The 25,171-nt window shown below is 39.4% G+C and overlaps 1 protein-coding gene and 1 pseudogene across 4 annotated transcripts in view; both read left to right on the top strand.

Annotated features, from left to right (window-relative positions):
* The window catches only part of Pak5 (p21 (RAC1) activated kinase 5), a 312,771-nt gene that overhangs the window by 266,370 nt on the left and 21,230 nt on the right, over positions 1-25,171 (top strand). For all 4 annotated transcript variants that reach the window (XM_004661518.2, XM_045157197.1, XM_045157199.1 and 1 more), the window contains 2 exons: positions 7,575-8,360; positions 21,464-21,955. In XM_004661518.2, the coding sequence (XP_004661575.2) occupies positions 7,575-8,360; positions 21,464-21,955 (1,278 nt within the window). The remainder of the gene's footprint in view (positions 1-7,574; positions 8,361-21,463; positions 21,956-25,171) is intronic.
* On the top strand, positions 5,318-5,418 carry LOC123463147 (annotated as a pseudogene).

Here is a 25,171-nt window from a genome sequence, read left to right as displayed (position 1 = left end):
ATAGCTGGGAAATGGAACCAGCCTAGATGTCCCTCAACAGATGAGTGGATAATGAAGATGTGGCACATTTATACAATGGAGTTCTACTCAGCGGTAAAGAAAAATGAAGTTATGAAATTTGCAGAAAAATGGATGGACCTGGAAAGTATTATACTAAGTGAGGTAACCCAGGCCCAGAAAGCCAAGTGCCACATGTTCTCTCTCATATGTGGATCCTAGCTACAGATGACTGGGCTTCTGCATGAGAATGAAAATACTTAGTAGCAGAGGCCAGTAAGGTAAAAAGGAGACATAAAGGGTAGAGAAAGGTAGGGAGGAGGGTACTTGATAGGTTGATAATGTACATATGTAATTACAATGATTGTAATGGGGAGGTAATATGATGGAGAATGGAATTTCAAATGGGAAAGTGTGCGGGTGGGGAGTGAGGGAATTACCATGAGATATATTTTATAATCATGAAAATGTTAATAAAAATTTTTAATTAAAAAAAGGTATATGTTGGGGAAAAAAGCATAGATGACAGGACTTATAATGTTATAAAACCAAGCTGGGGAGGGTGGTTCCAGGACAGTGAAAGTATATCAGAATAATTTTGTTGTGATCTTGGATCTAGATGTTTCCAGTCTCATGCTTTCATAAAAACTGGGAAATTTGTTCTCTATATGCAGGATAAGAATTTTGGTGGGGAGTTTAAAAGTAGATACTTGCTGAGAGCTTCTTGGATTATTCCTGAGTCATGGGAATTGTGAGCTTTTTGGCCTCCTGAGAAATGTTTACCCATAAAGACAAAATGAAATACATCCTAAAGGTACAAAGAAGATATGGTTTTTGAAAAGGAAACGCAAGGTCCTATTAGGGCAAAGCTGTTAATTACACACTTCATTATTGTCAAGATTAATACAAACTGTGCAAACAGAAGCACTTTTTCATCTCTTCCCAGGGAACAAGGGGAGACAGCTGTTCCCTTGGACAGACCCATTAGAGCTTATCACCAGGCGCCAGCCTGCAGAGGGAGCGTCATGAAATATGGCCACTGTCACAGGCAGCCAGAACAGATGCCGAGCTGGTCCAGGGTACAATGGAGAGACAATGAGAACCACAGCTTTAAACCCAAATAGATTGGCTTGCATTGATTTTTAACGCCTGGAGGTTCCATAGCATAAAATTCACTGATACCCTTGCAGTCACTGTGTTATTGATCTCTCTGAAACCACATGATCTCACTTTAATAAGCATCAAATGCTGACACAATGAATAGTGGCTCTTCCGTTTTGATGCTCATTTAAACTGTGCTGGAAAATTCTACTTGTCTGGATTTCATTATGGTTGCTTGGTTAGTTGTGACTCTGTAAGTGGAATGCAAGTCAGCAAAATAAATATAACCTGGGTTCTGGTTTAACTGAATTTGCTGATCAATGAAAGTTATAATTCCCTTCTCTTACTTTTTTATCCTGACCAATAATTTGTTGTTAGCAAACATTTAGATTTTGTGAGACCATGCTTGTTAAACACTGGGTTAACAGTTTTCATTGAAACAAAGAAAAGCATGTGTTTCTGTTACGCATAACACATGTATTTCATTAAAAAATCAGATGCTAAACATGAGATCCAGGAAAAAGGAATGCCTTAGAGCATACTTACTTTTTCTTGGGTTTCTGTATGTTATATTTTTTCTCATGGATAGACTAAAAGTTCCTCTTTTCAAATATCTGCAACCATCCATTCACTTTGGTAGTAGCTGGGTTTATAAGATTCATAGTAAGACCATGAGGCTAACGAAGTATGTGAGCCTAGATGGTAAAACCTAAGACCAAAATATTAAGATCATCATTTTTGGTTAAACAGAAAAAACCTTTACACCATCTTAGTGAATAGGAAAGTGCTGAACAGACTAGCTTTCAACCCAACTATAACATCGAGTAATGTTTGTTTTTTAAAATTGATTTACTTATTTATTTATTTACAAGCAGAGAATGATAGAGAAAAGAAAGACAGAGAGAGAATGGGCTGCCAGGGCCTCCAGCTGCTGAGGACAAACTCCAGATGCATGCGCCATTGTGCATCTGGCTTTATATGGGTACTGGGGAATGGAACCCTGGTCATTAGGCTTTACAGAAAAATGTCTTAACTGCAAAACCATCTCTCCATACCTCAAGTAATGTTAAAACTACATATATCATTCTATGTATAAAGAGAACAATATCTATAAATCATTTACCACCATATTACATATGGTTAGTTTGATACACATTTACTCCTATGTATATGGATGTATATGTGTGTGTAAATAGATGCATGTATGTGTTTATAATGCTGGCTTCTATTATAATGGAAAGCATATTTCACATCTCGGTCCATTTTTGTTTTCATTTTAAAAGTATCGCTGGTTGCAGAAGGTCTGGAAAGCACATGAATTGCATTTTGACACAATGGGAATCTCAGAGAAGCAGCACTAGTGTTATTGGAGAGCTTTACAGAGCCCTAGAATCTCAAGCCTTCTGAGGCAGAAACTCAATTAAAGGTGGTGTCTTGGGGTGATTTGTATGTGCTTGAATGTTTGAGAAGCCCTGGTCTAAAATATAAATTACTCTGAATTATTCCATCCAGAAAAGACTTCTGTCAATATTTTGTTATATTTCTAGTACTCTTTCTTTTTCAGCCTATGTTTCTGCTTAAATCTTGAAAGTCTAATTTTGTGAATTTTCTGATTCATATATTACATTTATGAGGACACAGGTAGAATGCTGATTATGATTTGAATGCATTCATTTTTATCTCTAGTAGGAATATTTATTTCTATCACAATATAGTTAACCTGAGATGCATTTTCTGTTTAGATTTAAGAAATTTAGTGTTTATTCCTTAAATTGCTCATAGCTTTTGTTTGCTACTTAAAACCTGTTTCTTCCTTTCTAGACAACTGCAATTGAATCTCTATTGTTTGGTGCTTCTTGTTTTCCCCCTAAATTCCTGACTTAAAAGTTTACTGAGAAAATGGCCAGAATTTATTTATGCTTTCTGCATGTCAGGAATCATATCAACTGTTTTATATAGAATATCATATTAAACTTGCCTGCAAAGCCAAAGAAGCCAGGTTTGATTCCTCAGGACCCACATAAGCCAGATGGACAAGGTGGTACATGTGTCTGGAGTTATGCAGAGGCTAGAGGCCATGGCATGTCCATCCTCTCTCTCTCTCTCTCTCTCTCTCTCTCTCGCTCTCTCTCACTCTCTCTCTCTCTCTCTTTCAGATAAATAAAATCAAGCAAAAAAATCAAACATAAGTTCCATAAGGATTTTCACTATTTTATGGACCCTTAAAAGGTGAACCATTTTGCCTCATGTCACACAGTACAAATGCTATCAGTCTAAAAATAAAAACAAAAATAATAAATTCCACATTGTTTTTTACAGTGTTAAATGATTTTTCCTGGGAATCTGTGAACAAATACATATTCACCTCTGAGAAGGCAAAGAAATGATTTCAGGGGCTAGGAAGATGGGTCAATGGGAAAGTGCTTTCCACACAATCATGGGGACGTATGTTCAGATACTTAGCACCCACATTAAAATGCCTGTCATGGCAGTGCTTGACTCTATGCCTGTAATCCCAGCACTGAGGCAGTGAAGACAGGGACTCAATGGTTAGCTAGTCTATCTGAGTTCAGGAATATACCCTGTCTCAAAGATGTCAGCTTCTGGTCTCTACATGCACGCATACCTCCACACATCTATGAGCACACACACACACACACACACACACACACACAGACACTCATATATACCACACACATGCAAAACAAAAACAAAAAAACAATTCTGCCAAGTTTAGCTTGGGGAACCAGTGAATTTAATTGGGGTTACTTAAAGGACCATAAGCAATGTACAGGCAGCTGTGCTGTTAGAGAACTGTTTGTAGTCCCCAGAAATGACTGTTTAAAGATCCTCAGTGTGGATCGGTGCCTTCTGCACTGCCTAGTGCATTGCCCTCCCTGCATCCATGAGAGGATAGCAGCATCCCCAAGCTTGTCAGGACCTCTTACAGGTAAGAAAGTAATGGCCGTGGCATGTCTGTTCCTAAAGGATAGAGGTCCACAACAAAGTCTTTATTACTTAATGAGCAATCATTATATTTTCTTTAAGTTTTTTTTTAAAGCATACAGACATACAGAGAATTGGGTTTTATTATAGCATAAACTTTTGTTTCTCCCCCCTCTTCCCAATCTGTGTAACCCTTCCCAAATACACAGTATCACTTCTTCAAATGGCATTTCATTTGATTCGTAACAATACTGATATTCTCCTTCTACATTACAGCATATAAAACTCCAATTATTGAGTTCATTCCCTAACTTTACATGTGAACTAAGTATACCTCTTTGGTTATTCCATGGCAAGTGCGTAGAAACAGAAGGCTCCACAGTTCTGAGGCCACAGGTTAACTGTATGTAGGAATAGTTAATACTCTAATATCCCAAAGAAGTCTGCGTGAACCCACTCATTAACTCTAAGCAACACTGGGAAACAGGGTTTTAAATGGAAACTGGGGGACTAAAGTAAAAAAGGAATGGTGTTTACACACTATTATACTTAGCAAAGGCATTTCCCATAGCAAAGTGGTTTAGAGCTTTGATAACTGCTGTACAATTACAGTGGGACTGAGCAATAAGTGGATAGCAGATGGTTGGATCCAGGGTTTTTCTAAAGAAGGAGGTTATAAATACAAGAGATGGCTAGAAGAACCAGTGGTATTAGATTATAATCATAGGCCTAAGTATTAATTAAGTACAATTAATCAAGGTATGTGAGTACCTTGATACAGATACCGATGGATGGATATAGTTCGAGCTATTTACATATCCCTGGATTGGTATACAGGTGTGTATTTCCTAGCTCTGCTCACTGGAAAGTCCTGAGAGAAATGACAATCCAGTAGTAATGAGTGAGTACACATGAAATCCCCCCCCCCTTTTTTGTCTGATATGATTCTTTAGTAAAAGGAACCAGGGATTCCTGGGGAAATGTGTGATTTGGGGATAGAGGAAAGAAAATGCAAGATGAATGTACAATGTCTTATGGTGGTAGAGAGTAAAATTTGCTCAGAAAAAAATAAATAAAGATGAATTGTCAAAGGGACATAGGAGCCAACATGAAAAAACCATTGGTGACAAAAGCTGCAGCAGTTTGGGCCACAAAGGTAATAGCATAACATTGGGTCATGACTCAAAAACTGAAAAAAATGCCTGTGCCTATGTTCATTCTGACACAAATAAATGATTTCCTAAATAAATAGGCATCATTAAGCAAATATCATGATTTCTTTGGCTACACATATACTAAAATTGGATTCAGAGAAGATTACCGTGACTCCTGTACAAGGATGACCCACAAATTTGTGAAGCATTCCACATTTTTCTTAAAAAATAAGAAAGCAAATCTTTCTGCAGAACAACTCCAAGTACTTTATAAAGATATGTTTCTTGTAGTGAGGTAGGGCTCAACCCCAACCATCCCTGTTTGTAGGCTGTATTTTGTGACTTGCTTCCAATTGGAAGGGAGGGAATTATAACTTAGTGTAGAAACCTGGCAAAGAGTATCTCACTTAGGTGATGGAGGTAACATCACCAGTAATAAGTTCTGTGTGCAGTGGCTATGGTGTGATGAAACGGCTGTTTTATTGCCTTCATACCCACCCCTAGGAAAAGAATACCATGAGAAAAGTATCAGACAAATCCAATTGAGAGACATTTTGAAAAATACCTTCTCATTGCTGAGGGCACCAATAACAAGAAAAGCTTGTCACAGATCAGAGAAGGCATTTTAACTAAAAGTTCCTTCATGGAGCCTTGAAACTCCTGGAGAAAACTGATGGAATCCTAATAAATACAGAGTTTCAATAATAGTAATAAAAGTTGTTAACTACATGATAAACTAGATAATGGAGGCCTATTAGAACTCTCTAGATTTTTTTCCTTTTAATTTATCTGCCAATCTCAAATTACTCTAAAATAAACTTTTATTTAAAAGAACAGCATAAAGCCGGGCGTGGTGGCGCACGCCTTTAATCCCAGCACTCGGGAGGCAGAGGTAGGAGGATCGCCATGAGTTCAAGGCCACCCTGAGACTACAGAGTTAATTCCAGGTCAGCCTGGACCAGAGTGAGACCCTACCTCGAAAAACCAAAAAAAAAAAAAAAAAAAAAAAAAAAAAAAAAAAAAAAAAAAAAAAAAAAAAAACAGAACAGCATAAACCAATAGAATTAGTCCAAGACTGTTTGGCTGAAAACCAACTATATACCCCTCTTTGGATAGTTTGAGAACTACTAGCCCATAGTTCATAAGCACCAAAATAACTCAGTATTCTTATCCAGACTGAAGTTCCCTATTGTAATAACGAAGACAGTATGACCCTCCTTGCTGCATGCTCCAAGGTAGTTTTCTCTTAAAATCTCACTAGTCACAATACTTTGTTCTTTTATCCACCCCAACCATATTTTTCTGCAAACCCTTGTCATTGTCAAGGCATGGCTAACAGGCTTTGTAAATGGTTTGCTATTTCCCTCTGTTCCCCACAGTCTGGTGTTATTTAGATTTATTAAATTGAACAATCTGTCACTAAGATCCAAGAACAATCACATCTTTCCCAAGCAATCCTAAAATCAGAGATGCTAACATACAGAAGTGTGGCTGTGGCAAATGTGACACTTATATACAAAACAATAGCATCACATTTTATCACAAATTAAACTGCCCCATGCCTTCCTCATCTATAAAGTCTCATAGCATCAATTAGATGTTTCCAAGCTATGTTAATATTCAAATGACATTAAAAATTAATGAATTTAAATCAACAATTATGCTTTTTAATTTTTTAATTTATGTGTGTGAATGTGTGTATGGGTACACATGTATGATGACACACAGATTGTTGAGGACAACCTCAGATTGTTGATCCACTCCTCCCTTTGAGACAAGGCCTCTCATTGTTTTGCTGTTGCACACACCAGTCTAGTAGGCCTACAAGTTTCTGAATTTTCCTGGCTCCTCCTCCTATTGCCATAGGTGCATTGGGATTAAAGATATATATGTGTCACTTTGCATCCAGTTTAACATCGATGCTGGAGGGCTCAAGCTCTAGCTGAAGGGCTGGCACACTTGCAAGCCAGCACTTTTAAACACTGAGCAATCTTTTCAATTCACAAATCTGCTTTTTATAACTGAATAATTATGGACTATTACAATTTACAATCACCAGCTCCTTGTAAGATGACTACTGATTTCACTACACACTGACAATGATAGTCTACACAGTCTTCTGAGTAAATATCTGATATTGAATTGATCTTTCTGTTGAGATAGGTAGCACAAATCTGAGAGCTAAGATTATTAATTAATATTTATTTTGACACTAAAATCAGATAATTATTTCTTTTAACAAAATTGTTTTAAGAAAGTTTTTTTAATTTTTAATAAAGTGTTCCTAGTGTCTGGTTTCTTCTGTGGTTTTAAATAAGGTAATAATTCTAAAGCATGAAATGTTTTCTTAAGCACTCTTCCCTTTATTATTCCTAGACAATCGTTAGAGGCAATAAACCCTGCAAGGAAACATCCATCAATGGCCTGCTAGAGGATTTCGACAACATCTCTGTGACTCGCTCCAACTCCCTACGGAAAGAAAGCCCACCCACCCCAGATCAAGGGGCTCCCAGCCGCAGTCAAGGCCATACAGAAGAAAATGGCTTCATCACCTTCTCACAGTATTCCAGTGAATCTGACACCACTGCTGACTACACAACTGAGAAGTACAGAGAAAAGAGTTTCTATGGAGATGACTTGGATCTGTACTACAGAAGCAGCCACTCAGGCAAGCAAAATGGACATGTCATGAAGATGAAACGTGGGGAAGCCTACTACCCTGAGATGAAGCCTTTGAAAGCTGACCTAGCCAGATTCCCAGTCGATTATCATGCACACTTAGACTCACTGAGTAAAACAAGTGAATACGGTGACCTCAAGTGGGGTTATCAGCGAGCCTCCAGTAGCTCACCTTTGGATTACTCATTCCAACTAACGCCTTCTAGAACAGCAGGGACCAGCAGGTGCTCCAAGGAGAGTCTGGCATACAGTGAAAGTGACTGGGGACCCAGCCTGGATGACTTTGACAGGAGGCCAAAGTCATCATACCTGCATCAGACAAGCCCTCAGCCGGCCATGCGGCAGAGGTCCAAGTCAGGCTCAGGGCTGCAGGAACCCACGATGCCATTCGGAGCAAGTGCATTTAAAACCCATCCTCAAGGACACTCATACAACTCCTACACCTACCCTCGCTTGTCCGAGCCCACAATGTGCATTCCAAAGGTAATGTCCCTTGCTTTTCTCCCGAGTGACAACCCTGCCAAGGAGGTACTAGTACATCTTCTTCTACAGACGAACTGGAAAGAGCTTGCTGCCTTTGCAGTAAGAATCCAAATCACAATCTTACCTTGTTTTACACATGAGCCCATAGTCAAAGGCTTTATGATAAGGCCCATAAGCCCATAAGCCCATTTGACACTATACTCAAAGTGTCTCTTGAGATCTTCTATAATATTTATGATAAAAATACAGAGTATCTTATTTAAGTGAGCAATTTTCTGATTTACTATTGGTAAATACTATGGAATCATATTTTACTAAATTCTCTGTTGAAGGATAAATAACTGTAGGCTATTCTAAGCTCTGCAATTCTTCAAAGTCCAAGTGAACTTATGAAAGGAGGAAATTTTTAATTCACCTCAATAGATGGTCTTTCATTTTGAAAATTGTGATGTTATATGTTTCTACTATTTTGTGTTAAAATGGCACTTATTTTATGAAATTTTGTGATAATGGTAGCTGGTTCATAGACATGCTGTTTTTTTCGTGTGTGGGGTGTGTGTGTGCGTGCGTGCGTGTGTGTGTGTGTGTGTGTGTGTGCACGTGTGTGTGTGTGATCAGTGCTGGGGCTCAAACCCAGGCCTTATGCTCAGCAGCACTCTATCACTTACCCATCTCTTGCCTCATAGCATAATTTTTTAAATTTGCTTTGCTATGATTTTATTTTAATTTTTATTCTTGGTGAAATTAATTAATTAGTGATTAATTTTGGCTGCTGAAAATGTACTTTGAAATTTGGCTGGCCCAAAACACTCCAAAGTTTGAGAAAATGTAAACCTCAATTGAAGGTACAGAAATTTCCACAAGATTATAAGTCTTTGGGAAATAACTTGGAGAAGGTGAAAGTGGTAATGTTTTTATGTTACTTACAAATGACTTTGTCTCATCAGCATGGCAGACATGGAAATGGAGCACTTGGGGGTGGAATGTGGATTACCTGGAGGTTTTAAATCAATCTTAGTGGGAGATGTCTACTCACAGGAACATCTCCCACATTCATACCAAATGCTTATCCTCAGCTTGCTAGGGAGCACAGCCAGTCTTTGAAGGCCAGCCTGCCTTCAGTCATCTCCTTTGTTGATTATAGATACTCAACATTTTTCCCACTGATTGTTTCTCATAAAGAATAACCTTATCCAAAATATTGAAGAGAAGCTATTTAGGTGACTTAAGCTATACTTTAGAAAAAATAAAGGTGTGATTTTAGTTTCCAAGATTTTATGTGTGAGTGTATATACATACATATATATATATATACATATATATATATATATATATATATATATATATATATATGTATATATATATATATATATGTATATGGAGAGAGAGAGAGAGAGAGAGAGAGAGAGAAAATCCTGAGAAGTTTTAGTTCAGATAATCACAGTGTTTTTCATCTCACCATGTTAAGGCATGTAGCACCCATGTTTCATAAGTAAATGCCTTACAGCCTTCATTTTGCCAGAATGATCATTGGAAAGAAGTCTAAGTAGCCAAAAGCCACATGAAGCTGTATACATGCCTCATCACACATGAAATTTCATTCAATTTTCGTGCACATCACTCTCTGTGGCTACCATAGTGGAGGAAACCCCTACATAGCTCTAGAATGAAATAAACATGCTAATGTGTCTATTGCTTAACTGAGTTATGTGTTCAGGCTTTGAATATTGGTGGTTATTTAATCTATATGTGAAAAAAAAAGTGCTGTGCACTTTCCTTTAACCCCAACACTCAGGATGCTCAGACAGGAGGATCACAAGGACAGTTTAGACAATTTAGTGAGACTGTCTCAAAATTAAAAAGTAAGTAAATAAGAGGATAGGTATGTGGTTTACTGGTAGAGCACATATCTAAGCTATGCAAGGGTTGAGTCCAAACCTCAGTATTGCCAAAAAAAAAAAAAAAAGGAAGAGGAGAAGGAAGAAGAGAAGGAGGAAGAAGAGAAGGAGTGGAGAATTGTGGGGATTTTTGTAGTTTGTGGTATATTGAACATAGCTGAAGGAGCTGGTTTGGTTATAGTCACACAGAGGAAATGTTGCTCAAAGGCAGCATCTTTTAGCCCTGGAGCTATTTTGGCCCATTGACATCTTTAACTCACAAAATATTCATTTCCAACATGAAAAGTAGAAATTCAACAAATTTCACTGTGAAGTCTTCATTTCTTAAATTTCAATCTTCTCTTTAAAAATATTGCATTGATCTACTATCCCTGGGCTCACATTGTCTCATAATATTAGAAAAGAGTTGGCTGGGGATAAAGGCTACCCTTTAGAAGGCACATGGGCTCTCCAGTTTGGGACTGGCCATGTCTAGCCCACTTTGTTCATTTTTCTCTTCAATCTGATTCCTAGAGGCTTGGAGGATTTAACAGAGCTACCCCAATCTCGACTGTTCCGGAAGAGGAAAGCCAGGCCTTGAGAGTCACACAACACATGTACAGTTTCATAATCAGCTCCCTGTGAAACAGGGTCAAGAAACTAAGCCTGGTGTTTCTCCCAGTCTAGCATCTTCCCATTATATGGGAATATGGAATTTTAGAGGTTCATATGTATTTGCTAATAAAACCCTTCATATATCCATTCTCCCCAACCCCAACTTTAAGCCAAGAGTAGGAAGAGGAAGGAAAGAAGAGAAAAGGAGGATTTGCTTCATGTCTGCAGACTTCCAAAAGTAAGTCAAGATAGATCAGCCTGACTTCCTACTGCCTTTCTAAACCCAGGAACAGCATAGGTACCAGCATTGGTCAGAAAAAATGTGTCAGCATTGTCACACATGAGAATGCTTAGGGTTTGGGGGAACCTTTTTGATGCATGACTCCAAAGGAGTAGGTTGCTCTTATGTCCCAGGAAACCCACAAGAAATTTATAAGCAGGTTTTGTGGGAGGGTAGTAGGTGGGAAGCATGTTGGTAGTTAGGATTCTTGCTTGATTAAAAATATAACATCACTCTCAAAAGGTTTAGGTGCCTGTGCCTTTAGAACTGCACTCTTAAAAATCTACCAATCATGTTTGAATTTTCAGCTGAGGCAAGAAATAGTGATCATGACTCAGATAACTTGGCTTTGCTTCAAGAACATTTCTAGAGGAGGGTAAATAATGTTCATATTGAATAAGAAAGCCCAAAACCCATGCATATACAGTGCCCATTGGGGCAAAAATGAGGAGAGTGTGTGTGTGTGTGTGTGTGTGTGTGTGTGTGTGTGTGTGTGTGTGGTCCCAGCTATATTTTGGCCTGATAATTATTTTTTAATATTAATGGTAATTCACAGTAAAGCAAAAACAAACAAACAAAACACTCCTCTGATGTTACCTATCTAATATTTCTGCCATAATGATAGGAATCAACAGTGTTATAAACTCCATTGATACAACATTTACTCTGTACTTGTAAATGTTTTTCACTGGAATGGAGAAAATGAAATATTGAGGAAGGAAAGAAAATCCTAACAAAATATCACACTATTCCCTCCACAAAACTATACAAACTGTCAAATGGAGAGACAGAATGCTTTCTCCCCTTCCCTGCAGCTATGTCTACTATGGATCAAGGGGACCTAACTAGAGAATCTGTCACCATGTAATTGATGCTGCTCATTCAATGCTCTTCAGGGACTCCACTGCCACCTTATGTACCTTGGTGCCAGTCCAGCATACTCATTCATGCTCAGGCTACAATCCACGAGAAGTCCTGGCATAGTAACAGTCCACTGGTTCACCATGCACTTGCAATACATCGGATAGATGTATTACTTTACTGAGCTGCACAGCCCCATCGAGTTCTTGCCCCCACTGTAACTTAGGGAAAAGGGTTTGGGAGTTATAGTAGCATCCTGTTCATTCAGCTCCTACTCAGCTGGGATCTAGCCTTTTGGAAATCACCTGGGATGCATCTCCTCAGAGTAGAGGCAGCTTCTGAGGGTGGCAAACAATCAACCTACCTTTGTACAACAAGTTTTAATACTGACATAATAAAGTTGAATTAGCAATTAATTAAATTAACAATTAGGTTGCATCACCCTGTTTCACTCTGCATTGAGGTTTCTCCACATCGCATTTGTATATGGTAATTCTTTGTTGTGAGGGGTTGCCCTGTGTATTTCAGAGTATTTAAGAGCATTGGTGGGTTGTACCAATGAGATAGAGATAGCATTCCTTTTTCACTCATCATAACCAAAATTTCTGCAACAACAAAATATATCACCCCACTTCATCGACAGGGCAGGTCAAAATACACTTCATATGAACACCATTGTGTTAACATCTATCAGGTACTTTTTAACAGTTAGTGGCATTGTTTTTTTCTTTTTTGGAGATAAACTGCAGGAGTATGAACCCTAACACTGCCGCTTAGTAACTGAGTGAGCAAGTTACTATGCCTACACTTTAAAATGGAGATAATGGCAGTCCCTGTCTCATCATTTTGTGTGAAAGTTAAATAAGTTGGTAAGTTTGAACAGCCCAGTATTAGTCCATGTAGGCTGCACTTCAGTCTCTGTGTGGCAAGTGTACAGAGAGTGGTTATGATACAAGAAGTACTGTGCTCTAAGCACTGTGAGAAGTGTTCTGCAGATATCATCCCAAGTTAGTCATCACAAGTCAAGATTTGAGGCTGAGAGTCCTAGAAGCTGAGCCTTTATGTTTATCCAAGCATCCAAGCACATGAAGGCAAGTGGCTAAGCCAGGATTCACAATCACGCCCCTCTGATTCCAATGTCTATGTTTCCAGAATGCTCCCATTTTCCAACAAGAAAACTGTGGGGCAGAAAATTGGAATGTGGGGCCCTTTAGCCTATACATGCACACTGCAGGCTATCCTTGCCTTGCCTTGCTGGTGAGAACTCATGGATGGGCTTGGGATATGCAGGGAAAGCTCTTTATGCCCTCTGTTCTTGGCAGGGTGGAATCCTGGTGAAGTGTGTCAATACTGGAACCACAGGCTGAAGGAAAAGTTAGATCTCCAAGACTCTATGATGGCTTTAATCTGAGTGTTCAAAAAGATGATGAGATAACTAGATTTTTTCACCCAATATATAGAAGAGTAAAAGAGCAAAAGGTCTAGAATTGGATCCCCTGGAATTGATCATTTATTAGATCTTCCATCTTTTCTGTGCCTCAATTCCCTCATCTGTAGATGGTGAGAAGCAATGTTAATAAACAAAATAGTTTAACATATGCCAACAGCACCAACTGTTATTCCAAGGAATATTTCTGGTTGGAAAACAGGTTGTCATATGTGCTGATGCCATTCATAGGAATATCATGTCTGAAAATTTTTTACTTAGTTTTTAAATATAGGAGTAGAGTTGGGCATGGTGGCACATGCCTTTAATACTAGTACTTTGGAGGCAGAGGTAGGACAATCACATATATATATAAATATTCACATATACATATATATATGCACATATATATGTGTGTGATAAGTATGTATGTGTGTATATATATATGTAAATTCTATCTGCCCACACAGTCCCTTTGCACAGCCCATGACTGCCTCACCTTAGAGAAGTGGGTCACAGAGGGCCAGAATAATTCTTCAATACCATATGAAGTCTGAACAGGTGAAATAGCCTGAGGTCCTCAATTCCACCACTCAATGTTTTCTTCATTCACTAAAAAGAAAGTGAAATTTTCAGCCCTCATATGGAAGCCAGAGACTGTGAGAACTACCAATTTATTTCTAACCAGTTCATCCCACCATCTCCTCTGTACAGGGGAGCAAAGGTGTGACCAAGGTTGTAGCCCTGGGAATCCCAAACAGATGCTACATTAAGGAGCTCAGAGTACAAATCCCCCAGGCCTTGCTGCCACCTGCAATGCTTTTCGCTGCTTAGCTATCACTTTGCTTTCTCAGGAAGGAAAATATCACTAGTAACAGTGTGCTCCATCCTCCTGAATCAGGAGGTCAGTGACTTGCTGTTCTTTATGTTTGTGGCACATGCAGTGCCCAGACTCAGCCATGGCTGCAGAAAGAAAACAGCAGCTCCTTTTGTACCGAGGATCCTAGTACAATGCCTCTCTGAAACCCATTAGGGGTCTGGTATGTTATGAAATGACAATAATACTAAAGCCTGAAGGACTGCACCAAGAATCTAAGAAAAATAGAGGGATTGAAAGAAGGTTGCTTACTCATTTACCATAATGATCCTTGCCTTTAAATTCGTTTCCTTTCTCCAAATGCTCATATGGGATGCTCATTAAAGGCCATGAGAATACAAAGAGGTGATTCAGTACAACTTTAACATATGTCTTACATATGAATTCATACACCTCCCAAAACATGCTCTTGTATTCAAAGTAAGCTGTATTCTGGTCCTTATGAGTGGGCTTTTCTATTACCAAATTTAAAGCAGCATGAATCTAAGCTTGTATTGTCCACCCCAGTCCTCCCAGGACAATATTCTGAAGCAAAGAGCCAGTCTTTACAGACTCATAGTCCCTCCACATTGCTGCAGGTAGTGGGGCATGGCAAGACAGAACAACTTGCTGTTGGGGAGAACACAGTCTTCAAGTTTGCAGCAGGAAGTTCTGAGGGTTAACTGAATATGCCAATTTAGTGGCACACAGTACTGGAGCCTGCTGATCACAGGCTTAATCATTAGAACTTAATCTTAGAACTAAGCCTTACCTATCTGCAGAGGTCAGAGCCAGTTGCTCACACTCTCTCAATGTACAGTTACCATATATTTTGTAAGATGGGTAAGGCATGACTTCAGAGGTCTTGTCATGAGATATGTATTCCTGCAGGCTTAAATGTGAACAATGTGGAATAATTTTAGGAGATTCCCTGGCAATATGCTTCTCCTACATGTTAACCAGCTCCTCTTACATGCAACAAGCATGTCTATCCCTCTAGAACCTACCCTATTCCCAAACCCCTGCATCAGCACCCTAAGGTGTCACCAGGACTTACTTATGACTACTAGTCCTTGACAGTAATAGTCAAGCACACTTGCCACTTTTATCAAAACTGGCCACTAGCTGACACTGTGCTATGCCCCTGTGTTATTCAGCCGGTAAGAATGTGAAAAGTTCACTATGTAAAAGGGCTGTTTCCTTTTGCAAGTGAAACCAAATACTATGGAGGACTTTAATCTTGGCTGAGCACAAGTGAACATTTTACCTCAAGCAGGGCCAACAGTGACTGTTATTATGATGCAACTGGGAATCCCGTAATGTGCTGCACTGAAGCAGACTGGAGCTCCCAGAACACAACCACCTTGATTTAAGCAGCAGATACCCAGAACCCAAGGCTTGAGGTGCGTGAGTCTGGCAGGCTTGTGCTGGGCTGTACAGCCCACATGAGATCCAGCAGGGAGCAGTTTCCCCACCAGTACTGTTTCCTTCCCATCACAGTGGAAAATTGTGGAGTATAACTAGAGGGGCACAGGACTAAATGAACCACCTTTGCCTAATTACCAGTCTTTCAAATGACCTTGTACAGGAAACAAGTTAGTTATTGGTCCTGGACCCTTTAAAGATGCCCATCTTCCCTTCCCCTGGCCAAGGCTGATCCTGTTAACATTTTCCTCTGAGTTAGGTCAGGAAAATTTAAGATGTCCTTTCCATGATCAGATAATAGAGGGCTGTACTTCCTTCTTATCCCATGTTTGATTTACACAGAGCAAGCAAGCAACACTCAGTCTCGTGGTTTCCTTACTCAGCCTCGTGGTTTCCTTTCTGTAATGAGCAATCTCTTTGTTTCATTGTGCTCCGGAAAGGTGGATTGGAGCATCACACTTCAGCACTGCAAGCAGTTACCTCCTATCCCTGTCACTGACCATCCATCATGGAACACAGTCACCATTCTGTGGGCACGGGCACAGCCTCTCTGCACCCTGCAGTCCAACACCATCCAACCTCGGCCTCCCTCGTGTCAGGGAAAAAGGCCATGGTGACAAAGAACTGCAGGAAAATTTTATTCCTTTTCTTTCTCCTGCCCTCCCCTCAGCAAAGTGTTTTTTTTTTTTTTTTTTCCTCCAGCTTTGGCATAAAATGGTCAAATGATGTTCTACTGCAGAATTCAATTTCACAGTTCAGTTAGGTCCTTGATTACACTGCCAAATTCAGATTAATGTGCATTTAACTAACATGGATCAGGGGAATTCTGGCTGACAGCCAGCTGTAATCAGAGCAATTGATAGCTGTGAGGAGTTTTATGCCCTGTCCACCCCACTGCACCACTGCTGAAATTGATTGATTAAATGAATTCATTGCTGTAATTGTTAATAATTTTGATACATCACAAGCCTCTGTCTGACCCTATCCTTGGAGATGCTGCACTCATTGTAGAAGGGTATTCTAGCTGAACTGTTAACTGAGAGTTATGTGTTCCCATATAATGAGACTTTTCTCCCTTGCGATTTTGAATAAAGACATAAAAAGGCATATTTTTAGAGAATTAATGCACATGGTATACTAAAAATTTTCAAAAAAACTAAAAACTAACTACTACTCATAAAGGACTGACTTTCATCTGTCTATATTTTTTAAAGATTTCCACAGAGAATTTCCTCTCTACTTGCATCCAATGTTCAATGACCATGAGAGACATCTTTGTAGTTCAGCTAAGCAGTTTGGAAGCCTTGGGTGCTGATTGACAAAATAATTGAGATAGCCTTTTCTTATTACATGATGCCATATGGGAGTCCCCCTTTATAATCTGTGGACCAAGACCTCATTCCAAAGGAGCTACTTATGCACAAAGCACAAAGGAAATAAGAGAAAACCTCCGTGGTATCTCTGTTGTTTCTCCCCTGCATGCAGCTTTCCACCACGATCAATAGCCCAAATCCTGTGCTAAAGATCTCCTGGGATAAGCTACATGCAGACATCTTTTGGAAATGACTTGAGCATGGGCAATGAGAAATGTATTGGATTCACTTGTTAAATGTCCTTCCATTGGCTGATCTAATTCCACTACACTGTGGTTGTACTAAATAGCTAGATACAATGCACTAAAGAAGCCTTCTCATATTAACTCCATGATGATTTCTTTTTCTTCTAGAATGTATTTGTAGATTACATTTTAGGAAAGATCTCACAGTCCAGTTCATTCCTTTGTATGAACATGTGTATATAAAAACATATATAAACAGGACTGGATAGATAGTATAATCAGTAAAATGATTGCCTTATACACATGAGGACTTGAGTTCAATCCCCAAAACTCACATAAAAAAGCTGAACATGGTAGTGCACACAACTGCACTCCCAGCACTGGGGAGGTGGAGACTTGTGGATCTGTGGTATTCATGGTCAGCCAGTCTAGCCTACTTGGCAAGTTCTAGGCCAATGAGAGATCCTGTATAAAACAAAAGTGAGCAGTGTATCTGAGTTGTCCTCTGGCCTCCACACACATCTACATACACCTGTACCTGCACATACACACACACACACACACACACATCAGACACATGAAAATATGTACATATAGACAAAGTCATCATTTATGTTTCACCCACTCCCAAACACACACTATCACAAGAAAAACAAGTTTAGAGTAGGATAATTATATAATTGCAAATGTTTAAGAGCCATGTGAGGAGGGAGGTCTCATCACATAAAAAGCTTGGGTTTTCCTTCTTAAGAGAGTATACAGAAGAAAGCTTGTGTACTGGTGTCCCCAAACATAAAATTGTGCTTCCACCAAAGCAAAACTGAAAACGATGGCTTACGCACATAGATGATCATTTCACTGTGACAACTATATTTTTTGTATGTTTGAGCAGATTTCTCTAAGCCAAGACTGAAGAAAAAAATACAACCTAAATTTTTTCTTCCATCCCATCCCTATAGGCCTTATCAGCCATCATTTTCTGGTCCAATTCTTACAGCTTGCTCCAGGCTGCTCAGACATCTGGGCCCTGGATGAAACACCCTGACCAGGCTCACCCCTCTGTCAGTCTTCTCTTCAGCTCTGACCTCCTCTCCTCTTATCATTGAAGTCCATCTGTAGAACTGTGCAGGACTCATGTAATAAAATGAAACCTCATTCTTCTGTCTCAGGAGCTTTAAAGTCTTTGCCTGACCTTCTTCAGCCCTTTGTCTCATCCCCTTATTTGTAAAACAGTAACCTGGAGGCCCATTGCTTGCACTGAGGTTTAAAAGCTCTAACATACATAGATTGCTTATAACAGTCGCTGTATCCCTTACAAATATTATTCATGCTTTAGTGTTTATTACTCCTGCAAGGCGTAGTCACAGTAGTCATTCGTGGCCCCAGGAAAATGCCAGAGCCTTCAAATGAGAAGAGCCCCATTCTTGACCACACAGATAGGGTAGGTGACAACAAGCAGTGGCATAAATGACAAGGCAGGCAAGAAAGCTGACCTATGTGCAGTGTGCTAAGCTGCTGGGACTTGTAGAAGCCTTCCACTGGGAACCAAGGGCAGATCTTAGTAGCAGAAACAGGTCCTCTGGTCCTCTCGGAAGTAGGGGGCCATTGGTCCTGGATGGCTCGGGAGAAGTTTTATCTCCCCGAGGTGGCTCAGTTTGACCAACAAGCAAAAGGGACCCTTCCTGATGCCCACAGGAAAAAGGAATGAGGCATCTCACAAAGGCATGGACCAGTAACGTCCATCTTCATGAAGCCTGCAATTAGTTAAACTCAAAGATGGCTATGGTTAAGTGACACAGCGGCTCCAACAAGACCACCTTTCTTACATTCTTCTTTTCTCCTTCAGAAAATCTGTCTGCCTGGTAGCTTGCCTTTGAATGGATGGGTGAAAGCCCCAAGGAAAGATGATGTGCTGCTTTGCCTGAGGCAGATGTTTAATTTTTCTTTGAGTAACTGAGTTTGGGACTAAAGTGTCTCTTGCAGTAGTGGTTGTTCCAAGTTGCTTCTTTAAGAGTCTGCACCTCTTACCAGCAGCCACAAAAGACAACTGCATCTTTTTCTCAAAAAGACTTAATTTCTCTCAGAAAACGATTCCGCCTTCTGCCTGTGGTAGGGAATTGTCCTCTGCATGCCGGCAGGTGTCCTCTTTATAGCACAAGCTGGCTGCTCAGAGGAGACCCTAACAATGACAGTGCTGCTCCTAGGTGGTACGGGAGAATAGGGCCTAATGCTATGAAGTGGTGTTCGCCATTCTGGCAGGCCACAGCATTTCTGTCTGCAGTACACCATCAGAGAGCAGTTGCACATGCTTGTGAGCACTAAATGCATTTTTGTTTTAAATAAAAGAGCAAATTTCCCTCATGAAACACACAGCAAAATGATAGCATTAAGACATACTTTCAAACATAGAAGCTTATAGACCTCACTTGGCCTAACCAACTTGCTGGTTAGCCTGTACTTAGCTAATGGTAGCTTAATCTAAAGCAAGAATCCTGGTGTATAGTGATGTTACCTCTACTCCTATGGCACACACACAAGAATTTGCCTTGTGTAGCACAAATATAAAGCCTATATTTTAATATGGCATTTTAACTATAGCTTGTTGTTTAATACATTACAAGTAATGTCATTTGTCTGGTTGCTCTGAGGATTAACTATAAGAATCTATGTGCTGCTGGGACTTTGTACATTTTCAACAAATGCTAGCTAGTTCCATAGCACGGTAGTTATTACTTGTTTACTTTTACATGCCCACTCTTATGCTAAGTACACTGGCACTATTTAGAATTTAAGAGGCACTCATTGTTCAAATCATCTGATGTGTATACCATCCTTTTAGTTGTAACTTAAGAAGTTAGATATTAATGTTTTAATATTATTTCATTTTACAAATGAGGAAACATACTCAGAGAGGCTAAGTGATTTGACTAAAACTATGAGAATCAATACCCAGGCCTAACAGTCCTCTGTATCCACGACAGGACTCGGGTTTAGGAATAACTTATCCATGCTTCAAGGCCATCTGAGCAAAATGTGACACCATCAAAGACATGATGTCTAATAACTCTCAAAACTTAATGCGGTCATAGCAGAACTTATGATTCTCTCCCATGTGTTCATTATCTATTGCAGCCTAACAAATCCCAACATGTCAGGGCTTCAAACAATAAACATTTATTGTCTCACTCAATTTCTTGAGTCAATTATCCCATTGTATCAGCTATAAATTGCTCTGTAGCAAACTATGTCACAAAACAAAACTCACTGATGCTCAAGAAATTACTCCCAGACTTATAAAACAAACACTTAACATTTCAGTTTCTGTAGGTCAGAAATTTGGAAGGCTCCCAGGGCGAATTCTGTCTTGGAATCTCTCAGGAGGTTTCAGCTAACAGATTGTCCAAGAAAGCAGTCTTCTGAGGGATGGACTGGGGATAGAGGAGCCACTTCTATGATGGCTCATAAACCACTGGATAAAGACTTCAGTTTCTAGCTCACCCCTGGAAGGATTCAGTTCTTCAGTTTCTTACTATGTGATCTTCTCCCTTGGGTTCTTGCATGTCCATATGACCTCACAGCTGGAGAAGGCCAGAGCACATAATCTCAGTGAGAACATAGGCATAATAGTGCATGCCGGGATTACCCCCAGACACTGGTATCCCTGACCTTCCTCTGCCAGCCCCTCACTTTCTTATTACCAGTTTTTCTCACCATCAGAGTAGAACAATCTTTGCTGGAATCTCTTTGAATGCTGGCCAAATGTCCTTTATACTCACACACAAGAAAATTTTCTTTATGGTACACATTAAAGCAAAACCCACTTGGTACCATGATCCATGTTTTCCCTTGTATAAAAGTATATTCTATGTTATGCATATGAATGTACATGTAACTTTCAAATAAGTGAGTTCACAACCTGGGAGAAGGCCTCCTGCCCTGAAACTTCTTCCCAGAAATGCTGGCCAAAGACTAATGACCTTCATTATGGGGTTGTTCACGGTAAAGAAAATAGCACGTACACAGAAAGCACAGCTGGATAAGACACACATACAGTTATCACCTGGGTGGTGAAAGTGGTAGGGGAAGTTGGTACTGTGACTGTCCCAGCAGATCTTTGATACACCTGGTACTTTTCATTCTGCTAGATGTAGGTTTCAGATTCAAATCTATATGTGAATGCTGTCCATCCATGTCTGTCTTCCCAGGTGGATTACGATCGGGCACAGATGGTCTTCAGCCCTCCACTGTCAGGGTCTGACACCTACCCCAGGGGTCCTGCCAAACTACCTCAAAGTCAAAGCAAAGCGGGCTATTCCTCAAGCAGCCACCAGTACCCTTCTGGGTACCACAAAGCCACCCTCTACCACCACCCTTCCTTGCAAGCCAGTTCACAGTACATCTCCAGTGCTTCTTATATGAGCTCTCTCAGCATCTCATCCAGCACCTACCCCCCACCCAGCTGGGGCTCTTCCTCAGACCAGCAGCCATCCCGGGTGTCCCATGAACAGTTCCGAGCTGCTCTGCAACTGGTAGTCAGCCCAGGTGACCCCAGGGAGTACTTGGATAACTTTATCAAAATTGGAGAAGGGTCAACAGGCATTGTGTGCATTGCAACAGAGAAGCACACAGGGAAGCAGGTGGCAGTGAAGAAAATGGACCTCCGAAAGCAGCAGAGACGGGAGCTACTGTTTAATGAGGTGAGCACTGCGTTCGGAGTCCCTCACAAGTGTAACAATTGCTTCCCAATTCAAAAAATAGTTGTGCAGCCATGTATAATTTAGGGTATTATAATGACACTGCAAACAGACAGGTAAAACTAGAATTCCTCCATAATCTTTCCTCCAGTCTTCTCTAGGCATGCATGGCTGGGCCTTGTATGAAGAACGACCATATCAGCCTCAGTGCTAAGCATCAAGCTAGTTTGGCAACCCTCAGAGGTGATAAGCTATTATTTTTTTTTTTTTGTTTTGCAAAAAAGAGACTGAGACTGGTTAAATGACTAGCCCAGGGTTGTAGATCAAGTTGCCTGCTGAGCCAGGATTTAAACCATATCTGCCATATTCCAGATGGCATATGCTCTCTGTCCCTTAGGGAATAACAGTCACCACTAAGCATGTCTGGAGAACTGATGCCACCATCTTCTGCTACTGCCAGACTCCATACTGTTCATGGCCTTTGCAGACAACAGTGTAGTGTTTGCATTTAACCTATGCATGTCTTCCTATGCACTTTAAATCATCTCTGGATTACTCAAAATTCTGATTACAATGTAAATGCTATGTAAGTAGTTATTATAATACTTTAGTTTTGGAATAGTGATTATAAAAGTCTGTATATATTCGCTCTAGATGCATTTTTACAAATACTTTATATGTTTGCTTGGGCCCGCAAATATGGAACTCATCAACACAAAGGGCCAATCATATATATGTTTTACAGTTTTGATATTATTTATGTCCTTCTCAGCCATTTTTGAGACAAGTCTATTCCTAAACTTGCTACATAGCTAATGATGACCTTGAACTTCTTGTCCGCCCACCTCCGTCATCTGAGTGCTGTATTGCAGGCGTGTACCACTACCCCTTGTTTACTGGCACTGTAGAGTGAATCCAGGACTTCATGCATGCTAAGCAAGCATTCTACCATCTTAGCTAAATTTTCTAACCCTTTTGGTCAATTTTCTTAAAAAAATAAATAAGGCAATTTATCACTTACCTCAATCTATTCTTTAGGAAATTTTTTATTTTATTTTATTTTACTTTATTTTATTTTATTTTATTTTATTTTATTTTATTTTATTTTATTTTATTTTAGAGAGGGACAAAGAAAGAGAAAGAAAGAGAGAAAAAATGGACATGCCAAGGCCTTTCAGCCACTGTGAACAAACTCCAAATGAATGAACCCCCTGTGCACATGTGCGACATTGCACGTTTGTGTCACTTTTGAGTCTGGCTGTACATGGGACCTGGAGATTGAGACAAGAGTTCTTAGGCTTCTCAGGCAAGCACCTTAGCCACTAGCCATCTCTTCAGCCCTCTTTAGGAACTTTTAAATATTTTCCCTAATTATAAAAGCAAATATTCTTCTCATAGAAAGCATGGAAAATCTAAGCCCATTTATCCCACAATCAAGTATTGCATTCATATTTTAGTATTTTTACTTTATTCTATTTACATATCTTTTATTTGGGATTATTTTATACATGTAGTTTGATAATTTTTTTTTAATTTTTTGGTTTATTTATTTGAGTGCGGCAGACAGAGAGAGAAAGGGGCAGAGAGACATAGAGAGAGAGAATGGACGCGCCAGGGCCTCCAGACACTGCAAACGAACTATTTGATCATAAAGTTATGATTAATAAAAGTTAACATGATTACACTGATATATTTTAATATATATCAAAGACATCATTTTAATGACCTAAAAATCTTCAGCTATACTTATGAAACAAACTCACTAAGCCAATCTCTGATTTCTCCTGTTTCCAGTTGGTCTATTCTATAGTTCTATAATAAGTATTGCTATACCAAGTCTTTAGCCTCATATTTTACCATTTTCTTAGATTCATAGAAGTGGAATAAACAGGTCAATCTCATTTTGAAAGAAATGACATATTGTTTTCAGAAAGTTTGTGCCAATTTAGACTTTCATCAATAACATTCATGTTTCACATTCACTAATTATTAGATACTGTAATGTTTTCTCTGTTAATCTTACAGACATGAATCAATCTCACTATTTTAAGCACTATTTTATTATTAGTGGAGCAAAATTTATTGATTTTTATACTATTACAATTTTTCCTCAAATCATATGTCCTTTGTATTTTTTTAAATTATGGTAATATCATGTATCTCTATTGACAAGTGAGCTACATATATTAAGGAACCTTTTTATGCCCATTCATCATACATATGTCATGTAAAAGCACTAAAATAGATGGAAAATCATATGTAACTGTGTCAGCAAACACAGAATTTTTGATTCATATCCCCTTAAGAATTTTGTTAGAGTACTTGGGGAAAAGATGAGTTTTTGCAGATGAGAAGTCAAAAATCATGTCAAGATATTGATGTTAGATTGTATGTCAGTCTCTGAAAAAGACAGTACAATCTTCATCTCCTACCTCCCAGAATGACCTATTGCTGATTAACCTCTTTCACCTTATATTATAAGCATTCTCATTCTCACAGAAATCTAGAAAAGTTGATTCATCCATGTTATGAATTTTCTCAAGTATAGTTTAACACCTTCTCCATGGAGACTCATGTGTGGCCCCTAGTGCTTCCCCACATCTCCAGTTGTCATTACATACTCATCTCTTATGCAAACTCCGAATCTCATAGATGCCTCTAAATGAGTGGGCTCAAGTGTCACCATTCTAGGGTAGATAGGACAATCTGTCACAGATGACAAAAAAAAAAAAAAAAAACCACGCTGTATTTTATTATTTAACATGAACTCTGAAAGTGGAAGCAGTCACATGGCAGCAATGCCTGGATACCATTTCCAACAAGCAGGCTCACGCTAGCTTTTTTTATACCAACAGAAAATTTTGTTTTACCTTCCAAATATGTTTTGCATTCAGACCTCTCTCAGATACAACCCAAACTTTTCCCAAGCATATTTAAGTGGGTCTTCTGTAGCACTTCCTCTCATAACTTGACTTTGCCTACTCACTCACTATTAGTTGGTGACTCTCTTTTGGGCTAACCCACAGTGGAATGTGGATAGTACAGGCTACAGAAGACCCTTAGTGGTACCTGCTTATGTCCCTCTAAATGGATAAATAAACTTCATCTTAGGCACAAACCTTGTATTTCTCATTGTTCTCCCCTGTACTCCCTAATGTCTGGCTTAGCCTATTGTTTTCTCACAAATGCACTAACCTGATTCTTTTGATTTTTACTAAC

Source organism: Jaculus jaculus, chromosome 8 (assembly GCF_020740685.1).
Source record: "Jaculus jaculus isolate mJacJac1 chromosome 8, mJacJac1.mat.Y.cur, whole genome shotgun sequence".
NCBI classification, from domain to species: domain Eukaryota; kingdom Metazoa; phylum Chordata; class Mammalia; order Rodentia; family Dipodidae; genus Jaculus; species Jaculus jaculus.
Note: the sequence above shows the minus strand (reverse complement) of the source record. Positions and strands in the feature narration are given on the sequence as shown.